Source organism: Diuraphis noxia, unplaced genomic scaffold, assembly GCF_037042655.1.
Source record: "Diuraphis noxia isolate RWA-SAM2 unplaced genomic scaffold, SU_Dnox_SAM2 contig0001, whole genome shotgun sequence".
Classification (NCBI taxonomy): domain Eukaryota; kingdom Metazoa; phylum Arthropoda; class Insecta; order Hemiptera; family Aphididae; genus Diuraphis; species Diuraphis noxia.
This window is the reverse complement of record NW_028301711.1, coordinates 44,744,937-44,756,093: the sequence shown is the minus strand read 5'-3', so window position 1 is coordinate 44,756,093 and position 11,157 is coordinate 44,744,937. Positions and strand designations below refer to the sequence as shown.

At 25.5% G+C, this 11,157-nt stretch overlaps 1 protein-coding gene across 1 annotated transcript; it reads right to left on the bottom strand.

Annotated features, from left to right (window-relative positions):
- Window positions 1-514: 514 nt before the first annotated feature.
- LOC107165191 (uncharacterized) lies at window positions 515-10,868 on the bottom strand. Its single transcript, XM_089230595.1, has 10 exons — window positions 10,838-10,868; window positions 10,489-10,754; window positions 6,863-7,076; window positions 4,690-4,874; window positions 3,210-3,383; window positions 2,266-2,418; window positions 2,026-2,175; window positions 1,796-1,957; window positions 824-969; window positions 515-736 (listed from the first exon to the last, which is right to left on the bottom strand). Exons 1-10 carry the CDS (start codon window positions 10,866-10,868, stop codon window positions 568-570), a joined length of 1,650 nt encoding a protein of 549 aa, XP_089086721.1. The 3' UTR covers window positions 515-567.
- Window positions 10,869-11,157: the final 289 nt, after the last annotated feature.

Below are 11,157 nucleotides of genomic sequence, written 5' to 3'. Positions count from 1 at the left end.
GTAGGCATATAGTCAAATCAGGCATTAAATTAAATTAAAAAATCAAAAATGTGGGAAAGTCGATCTCAAGAAGACTTGACGATAAATTCAAATCTGTTCTCAGGATTCATATCGCCTCATTATATCGTTCGGTACGTTAGAAATAGAACACATCTATAATCCTATGCTGAACGTGTGTTAGACAAAAACAGAAAATCACTGCTATAATATGCATTATTACTTATTATCAATCAAAAACATAGATGTTAGATATACCTACTGCATACTTAACTACTTACAGTCTATTATTTTATTAATCAAACAAAGTGGAAACGCATTTTTAAACTAATTGTGTAATCATTACTAACGTATTATACAATAATTAGATGACTTTTTACAAAAAATATTAAATAAATATTACACAAACACGTCTCGTCGTTGATTGCATAACTCAAAAGTCCATTTAGAGTTATTATCTCGTACAAAAATATAGTGATATATGAAAAATGTAGTAAAAATACTTAAACTAAGAACATTCATTTGCAGTTTTTTATTATTTTATATGTAATTAATCAAATCTATAAAAAATTATTTATAGTAGGATTCTTCGCCAGATAAAGGTGTTTTTGAAGTAGAATAGGATTTATGGATTTGTTCTTCACTTTTTAATTGACGATTAAAAAACAAGCATTCAGTTTGTGGCACATGCTTATCCACCGCTTTCATAACTGTTTCAGGGAAGTCTCCAGTTATCATTCTAGTTTGTAAGACATTATAGTTTTAGCATAAAAATTTTTAATACGATGTGAAATTGTAAAAAATGAAAATCATATATTTATCTCACTGTATTATGTCATCTGGAAAACAACAATTTATCTCCTTGATGATTTGAAATAATTCTGAATTTATTTCTGGGTTAATATTTTGAATCATCTTCAAATGGCCATTAGTAATAAAACTTCGCCGTGCAAGAGAATTTTTAGGTAATATCTATAATATATTCAACAATAATAATTACATTTAATTTTCATGGCACTACTGCAGTTATTTTCTTATAACTTATAACTAGGGAACGGACTTAAATGCCATAAAAGATAAGAAAAATTTCCTAAAATAATACGACTTAATACCTTGAAAAGTCACTTCAAATTTTAAAAAAAAATGCACTAAAAAAATACCCTAAAGAACTGTAAAAATGTTTATGAATTCAATAAAAATAAAATTTTGAACTAAAAATTTCTAAAAAAACACATCAAGTTAACTCAACAGTAATTCAAAATTACAATTTAGATACATAGCTTATATCTTTATCTAATCGTATGTAATATATTATTACTTGAATGTATATGTATATGTACGCAGTGGCGGCTCATGTACCTATATGTGCACAAGTGCAAGTGCACTACCTAAAACAATACAAAATAAAAGTTACATTGTTTAATTCCTTGATGTATGAAATAAACTTTGTGCTTGGAAAGTAATGTTTTCGGATATTCAGAAAAAAAGGCTACTTGCATTCAAATCCGTTCCCTACTTATAAGTTTGCATAAATTAACAATAAATAAATAAATTGTTTTAGTATTATTATAGGGTATAATAAATATAAACAACTTTCAAATCATATCAATATTTTCAAATGAGTTATTTACATAATTAATCTATACAATTTGTTCAATAAGAATATAATAATTAAATTTACACATAATGATTATCTTATAACTTTAAATTAATCACATTAATGATTTCATGACACGTATATAGTTACAAACAAACGAGAAATAAAATATAAAAATTTAATTAAAAAAATACTTATTACTTTGCTAATTTTTTCAAGTATATATATAATTATTTCATTAGGGATGGGCGGTATCAACAATTTGTCTAAAACATTAAAATCATCACATTTTTTCAATATTAGTTCCAGAGCAACTATACATTTGTGTTGGATCTCTCTTTCTATACTTGAATCCATATAAATCTGAATAAATAATGAATGTTATAAATTATAATCAAATATTGCAATAAATTATTGTATTTTTATCTTACATTTATAATGTTACTTATAGCGTCACACGAACAAACAGATCTCGCATGTTCATTACTGTGTTGTCCTATCATGCCTAACGTCCAAACAGTCCCAGCTTTAGTTAACTTATCCGTATCACTTTTTAAAATATCAGTCAAATGCATCAATACCTTATATGTATGTATATATATATATAAATATAGTTAAAATAGATTATTTCTATTATGTGCAATTAATCCAATTAAGAAATGCATTTAAACCTGTGATTGAAGTATGACTGATGCCAATTTTGGTGACATTGCGGCTATGTATCCCAAAGCATGCACGGCAGGATTAGGAGACAATTCTTGGCTGCACGAAATAACATTTAAGAGCTTATCTATCCCACCACTATTAACAACCATTTGAGCAATCTATCAAAACAAAAAAATTATAGACAGAGTGTAACAGTTATATTTAACTAATGGTACAACTTTTTTCTATTCAATATTTTTAAGTTTTTTAGATTCTGAGCAGAGCGAGGAATGTAATGATTTTACCATGATGTGTGTGTTTTTTTTTAAATTTATTTTTATTTTTTTTATTTTTATTTTTTTTTTCTTTTGTCTGCTATTTTATTTTTTATTTTTTAACTAAAATTAAATAATTTGTATTTTGTATTAATTTTTTTCATACAATCCAAGATAGATTAGACTAAATAAGTATTTAAAAAAAGTTTGACTTTTAAAACTTTTAATTTGGTTACGTCATTGACTTTTAAACAATCTTAAAAGTTTTGTAAAAATTAAAATTTATTTCTTGCTAATCAATGTTTTTTATCATTAAAAGGTAGGTTAGTTTATCAATAATAAATACATATATTTTATCGTTATTTAATGTACATACCACCACCATTAGTCAAATAGACTTGTTACATCCTGTATAATGGATTTTATAAACGATTAAATAAGAATAATATGGTGGTAAATTTGTTTGTAGCCATTGATAGGTGTACAACATTAATATTACATTATCTTTATCACATACTCGTGATCACAAGGCAATACGTTATATATTTATAATATAAATACATTTTAGGATAAACTTCTCATTTAGATAATAACAAGAAGTGGATTTATTACAATAAAATATATTGATTCTATAATACAATTATTTAAGTGACTTCGGCTTTAATAAAATATTGATATGTATAATATGATTGTACCTGAACACTGTGTTGTACTACTTCGCGAATTACTTTGGCCGAATAGTTACGTATCGATTCATCGGAATGCGCCATCAAAAGTAATATTTCTGGGAATAAGTTTGATTCGATTGCATGTTCAGTTAAGTATAACGAATGCTTAACAATATTTTTTATTAATATCAGTGCACTTTTCTAATAAGACAAAACATTTTTAAAATCAAAATCAAAACATTATATTATAATGTAATTAAGTTATTTTTGTTTTATATTATTATGCATATATTCACAAGTTGTGCAAATATTTTAAACAAATTAAGATATAATATTTAGGGTGATTTTTAATCATGTTCAAACGCATTTTAAATTATGCATTTTATATTTAACTTCTATTTTTTTAAATTTTAAGTGTAGACGATATTTTCATATTATTATAATTTTTGTAGCATTTAAGGAGTATCCTGTGATGTCATGGTAATAGTAGCATTGGTTTTTCAAATGAGAACCATAATGTATTAATACAAAAGATGATTTACTTGAAAATTTTTACGCATTATAGGTAAACGAAAATTGTGTGCAAAGTTACTGAGTTATTCTACTTAATAAAATGCTAATATATAAGTACCTATTTTATAATGCAAAATAACTTTAGAAAATAATCTTAAATACTTTGTAAATATATATGAACTCTATAGATAATTAAGTATACAGTATAAAATGCATATGGATTTATATTGTACCTAAAACTTTTCAAAATAAAAGTAAATAATATACTTTTAATAGACTATTATCATTTTCATTAGTGTTTTAAATAGAATAACTCAAAAACTTTTCATTCAACTTTCAATTATAATACGCCAAGATCTAAGTTTTTGAAAATATCGTCTTAAAATAACAATTAAAAACTCCGAACATCAAGATTTGAATAAATGCATAGTTTAAAAATAAAATGTGATAAGCATGCGTAGAATATCGCACTGTATATACGTTATATATAATATAGGAGTAAGCCGAGTAAGGTACACTTTAGTCCATACACAAACATAAATTTGACCTTTGAAAATCTAATTTAGTTACAATAGGACCATAGTCCATAAGAACGTGCACTTTATGTAGGAGTGAACATTTTATAATTTAATATTATCTTTTTCTACGCATAATATTTTAGAAATACTATTAACTATCATTACTAAACCATTATTACATTATCGATATTAAATTACCTAATGCACTATTGATAACATTTAAAGTTTAAAAACAAAATCACACAGAATATAGGATATTAATTTTAATATTTTATAATCTTATGTTAAATTAAGTATGATGTTAATTGTTTGAATTTATTTAGAAAATATCATATTATATAATGTTAAACTCATTCAAGAGAATATTGTTTGAAAAATAAGCCAGATTAATGTAATTGTATGTTTTGAAAATACCTAATTAATTATAATGAAAAGTTAAATAATAATTTTTAACAATATAAAATTGTAATATATACCTGAACTTTTTTATCAATAAAGTTAGGCATTAAAAAAGTTATCACATGAGGTAGAGTTGGCACATCCACAATTTTTAAAGCTAAATCTTCATTATTTTTGGCCATTTCATCCAATGCAGATAAAGCATATAATTTTAAACTTTGTTGTTGTTCTTTCAAACATAAAACAATTTGAGGTAACACACCTGAAAATACAAAACATTTTTTTTATATTATTCCAGTGTTAAAATGTGTTTTTGAGTGGGTGGTTTACTTGAATAGGTAAAACACATATATTAATTAGGTACCTATTAGTTAACTGTAAATTTATAAATTTTATCGTTTTAATATATAAATAGTTATTTTTTGCTTAAATTTATAATTTTGTGAAACTTAGAGCATTAAATTTCTATAAAAATAAAAGTTGTTTGTATTATATTTTTAATATGATATAAAACCTTTTTTATGAAAACTTGTATTTAATTATTAAGACTTAGGTAGTCATTAAAATTAATAATACTGAGAATTTCAAACATGATAATAGTTTGTAAATTTTTATGATTTTTAGAAATTTCGTTAAAATTCTAACTTCTCTAACTTCAATTATTATATTTAAAAAAAAAACTGATTATCTATGTGTTTCCGAAATCAGTTATACTAAAATATATAAGTTAGAATTTTCAGGAAATTGTTCTCAAAATCGCAAAATTGTACAAACACTACAAACTATAGTTTACTGCTTCAAAAGTTGATGATAACATTGATAACCACAAAACAAAATTAAATAAACACATTTGTCATTGTAAAATCAATACATTCAGGCCTTAAGCACTCCACTCAAGATCTAAAATTGTTGACCACAGATAGAAAAAATTTGAATTCTAAATTCGTTTTAAATATCATGAATAAGTAGATATTTTTTACATATATTTATACGTATATAATAATTATAAGTGGGTAGTAAGCAATAGCGATATAATGTTTGTATAATTTAAATTGTTTACATAAATTGAAAAATAATAGTACCTAGTATAGCACCTAATACCAGTCGATGGTATGACTAATTATTATTTGAGAAATATAACTAGGTAATTATACTAATTCTAAGCTATTAATTAGAAATTTTAGTTTAAAAATGTCCTAGTTTTGTTTCTCCAAACATTGAAAACGAATTTAATGATCAGTCAAAAGACTTGAAAATTCATTTTCTATATAATTTTATTTTATTTTGCAGATTTATAAGAATATCAAAATTATTTAGCCACATTTGTCTTTATAAACTCTTGGTGTTCAGTTTAAACAAATTGGATATCTAAATAAAAAATAACGAATTTTCCTGCAATGGTTTTAATTAGGTATTATGTTGTAATTCTAAAAAATATTAATTACAAGGACTGGAAACTTTTTGCCATTTATGTATATACCTAGGTACATCACGTTTCTAAAAAATGAAATTTTCAGAATACATGCACTAATTTATATTTTATGCAACAAACCAATTTATATCGTTCTACGGTACCCTCGAATTATTGACTTTTAATGTTAAGATCCTGCACGTCATATTTATATAATAAGGGGCAATACTTAAGTAATATGCAATGTTATCGCCGCTATTCGTAAAAAAATACAAAAATATTTGTTTTTTCAAACAAAAACTTATGAAAACCTATCGAATATCGTTGTATTCAAAATCGTATTAAATGATTTAGAATTAGAAGTATTTCGAAAATCATAGTTCAATATACATTGTTAGAAAAGTTAGTTAATATTAGTAAATTACTATTTGTGATTTAAATAAATATTAAAATATCCTTAAAATAATGATACTCCATGTCAACACGGATACACAATCATCAAAATAGTTTTTCGTATATGCATTGGTTCACTGATGAATTTAAATTTATAACGTAAATTACGAAATATACTCAATGATGAAATAAACTCCGATACCTATTATACAGCATATACCATACATTTTAAATGATGATTTTATAGTTAATTCTTGTTTGAAAATAGTAGCATATTTTAGATCAGAATTTATTAAAACTTCTTTATTTCAAAACCTGACTAAACTCATTTTGAACATAGATTATTTTATATTCATAGTACAAGACAAATGTATGAATTAAATATCAACTATAATTATACACTAATTTAGCACATATTTTAAAATATGTACAGTTGTAATAAATACCATAGTCTACGATTAGTTGTGATAGTTTCACATCTAGGCGGGTAATGCAGATAATTGCTTGCATAGCGGCCTCTCTGACAAATAAATCAAAATCTTTCATGCATAACAAAATAGCATCTATTCCTCCGCATTCTCTAATCACGATTTCAGAACTGGCTGATGAATATTTACTAAGATTTTTAACAAGGTTCATGCAGTTTTTTTTGTAATATTTCTATAAAAAATAAGAAAATAAAACAAGATTATATAATAATTATGGTAAGTAAGCTAAGTTTTATTTCAAAAACATTTTATTTATTTTAAATTCATATTTAATTTGCTTTAGTATGAACTATGAGTTGGTAAAATAGATTTTTAGAAAGTTAAGAATTTATTTTTACCTAATTTATAAAACGAATGTATCACTCAGAATCAGTATGGTATATATAATATCTTGATATTATTTAACTTAGTTATTATTTAGAATATATTTAATATCGTAATTATTATTTTTGGTATAGTTCATGAGCTCTACAAGTTACAAGTTACTAGTTACAACCCTATATAGGCGGGTGTAAAAATTTTTCAAAGTGTGTGGATCGCAAAATTGTAGTTGATTTAGTTAGTATATTATCATACATTTATATATCTATACGAAATAATAATTAATAATTTATGAAATGTATGTTATAAAAGTGTTATGCTTTTATACTTAAGGTCAATTTTACATGTACCTGCCTAATTGATAATTAAAATACCTAACATTTGTAAATAAATTAAAAAGTTTGAGTATGTAAGGTAAATTTTTCTCAGGGTGTGTACACGGGCGTCACCCTAGTGCGTCTGTTAATCATGTCGTACCTTTTTTATAGCCCAATTGTGTCCGCGATAATATCGCAAATTAATTTTGGTACCTATATCCGATGTGCGTCCGCTATATTATTGAAGGTAACATTTATCTTTATGGATAAAATGCATTGATATCTTATAATATCACACTATGTTCGTTTGCATTTTCACTACAGTCCATACGTAGAACCTAATATTCATAACTATAGTCTTTGACAACCACGTGTAGTATGTGTAGTGACTAATGATGTGTATGCAGCTAATAGTTTTGTTTAAATATATTTATTTAACATTTTATATTAATTATAGTAATTATACTTTTGTATATATATATATATATAAAAGATGCCGATGTCGTTGCCGTCGAGTATGATCAGCCAACACGGTTAGGAACTTAAAATTATTATGGGATATAAAATGAGATTTCATAAAATGTCGAATGGTGATGTAAAACGATCGTGCTGTGTAAACAAAACATGTACAGCTTACATAAAAACAGATATGAGCGAGATGACAATTATTGATAGTAATTTAAAACATAATCATGAAATAGAATCTGAAGGAAAAATGAGGAGACCAGATGATACAAATAATACTCTGTAAAACGAAAAGCTTAAGAAGAACTTCGTGAACGTCCACTCAAATTAATGATGGATGTAGACCTAAATAATTAAATAAAATTAATAATAATAAACTTGTATAATAAATAAAATTAAATAACCAAATATTTTTGAGGTGTAAGCCAGTTTACCTCCTCGTGGTGCACCCTGGATAACTCTAAATGAACTGGGACGCACTTTTGCTGCGTCAAAGTAATGACCTTTTTCTCTTGAAACGCACTCGGGTGAGACCTTATTCCGGACGCATTCGGAACATTAAATAACGGACATTTTGGGATGCACTCGATATTAGGAGTTGCCTGTATACACCTACGCTCACAGAGTCACAGGTTATAACTGTTACAAGTATCACACCACTTACAGTACGCAAATCTAACAGTAGTGCTAGAATTAAAAAAATACAATCATTTAAATATTATTAATATTTAAATAATAGTTTCTTTTTTATAGAAACAAGGAATTGAACGATTTTCTTTTGATATTAAATGCACGAATCACTATTTATCAGGGATCGAAACCGTTTCATATTTTAACGGTTTCGGTTTCGGTTTTTGAGAACGGTTTTCTAAATTTTATGGTTTTGGTTTAGGTTTTAAGATCGGTTTTTCAAACTTTTTGGTTTTGGTTTCGGTTTCAAAAAAGGTTTTTAAAAAAATTTATCGGTTTCAAAAAAAGTTTTTAAAAAAATTTATCGGTTTCAAGAACGGTTTTTGAAAATGTTTGGTTTTGGTTTTTAGAACAGTGTTTTAAATTTTTATTATATTTTCCTACATCTAAAAACCGTTGACCCAATTTTTATTATCTATCTATTAACTATTAAGGGCTGAGCCTAAAGCCCTAAAAATTAAAATATAGGTATCCGATTTGTACACTTTGTGTAGAATGTACATACAATATGCCAAGTTATGATCAACAGAACTAATTTCGTGTTCTCAATAACGTAGGTAGTAGGTACCTACTTGCTTTTGCATACAACATAATATTATAGAGATCATTATTCGATTACATTACATTAATATTTAATTGTAATTTACAATAATATTGCATTATATTACAGACTACAGTATAATAAATTTCGTGATATGTCATGTTATGCTTATGATATTTGAACAAAATATTAAATTTAAATTTAAATGGATAGTTGCTAAAAAAGGTTACTGGAGTATTGACAATTCTGTTATTTAAAAATGTTTAAATACACGTTTAACACACATTTTTAATCCAAGAGATTGTTAGAAATTTACATATTTCTATTGTTTAATAACATTTGTCGTTTTTATTACCAATACTCAATAGGCAATAAATAATAACATTACAATTATTAATATAATATAACAACAATACAGATTACTGATTAGTGATTACAAACATGTATAACCGCATAGGGACGAACAAAATAATAGTAGTTATATTATATTTTAATTTACAACCAATACAATAAGTATAGGAATAATATAAAATATAAATAGAACAATATTCGTTTATACCAATAGATATTAATATTTCGTAATACTGATTAGTGATTACCTAAGAGCATCGGGATTTTTATTAATAAATTCCAACATTATATTATTTTCTTCGAATGAAAATACTCGTTTTAACTAGAATTATAAATAATATAATTAACTTTATAAAATTTGAAGAAACTGATATTGATTTTAAATTTTAAACAGTTTTTCAATTCTATGGTTTCGGTTTGGGTTTTATAAACGGTTTTTTAAAGGCCTCTGGTTTCAGTTATGGTTTTTTAACCGGAGTTTAAAAGCTTTTGGTGTCGGTTCCGGTTCCGGTGTTCAATAATGAAAAAACCGCGGTTCTAACCGGTTTTAACCGGTTTTTGAAAAACCGGTTTCGATCCCTGCTATTTATACTAGAGGAACGAGGAATTGAACGGATTCCAATATAAAAGGAAATTTAACAACACTGCTAGTATAAATGGTTCACAATCAATATCTATAGTGAAACCTTATTTTCCAACAAACACATTTTGATGGAAACAGGAATCGAGCTTTTTGATTTTGACGGAGATAGGCCCGAATGAACTTCTTTTGGCAACATAGTTTTTTTCTTTTATAAAATAGGTACAATAATGGAATAAGACATAAAATACACATTCTCTTTTTAATATTATTATATATTATTTTAATATTAGTATTAGGTAGTCTATAATTGACTTACGTTTTCCTTCACAAGCTGTCCTAGTAACCGACTTAGTAGATTTTTTGAGCATACTATTTGTTTGGCACACGGTTCGCTATTACCTGCCAATCTTACCAAACACAACACTGCATTCATTCTCACGGTAGGATTTATATTAATCACTAACGGCAGAATTATTTCAACAACGTGACTTTCGTATAAACATTCGACATAACCAGATTTGGATGCTAGTTCTGCTATGTTCTGCACGAACGACAACTGACTTTTTGCATAGTTATCAAAAGCTATTTTAAAGAAGAAAATACATTTGTAGATAATACGTTTAGTATTATTTTATCTCGGGATACAGTGGAATACGTTACTATACTTTGTACGACGACTTTTGGATATGGACTCATCGTACTAGAAATATTGTTATAGACTAGTAAAATATTGAAATTCTTCAAATAGTCATGCAGAAATCTAAATAATACACATTAGGTATTTTACATGTTACCATAGAAACATATATTATATTTTTAATAGGTATACCGGCTATACCTACACATTCACAAGTAGATAAAATCACATATAATCTATACATAATTATAATACTTATTTGATTATCTAATATTATAATATATTTTTGAGGTCTTATAAAATAATTATAAATTATAATACAGTAAAAACCCGATTAACCGTTACTCT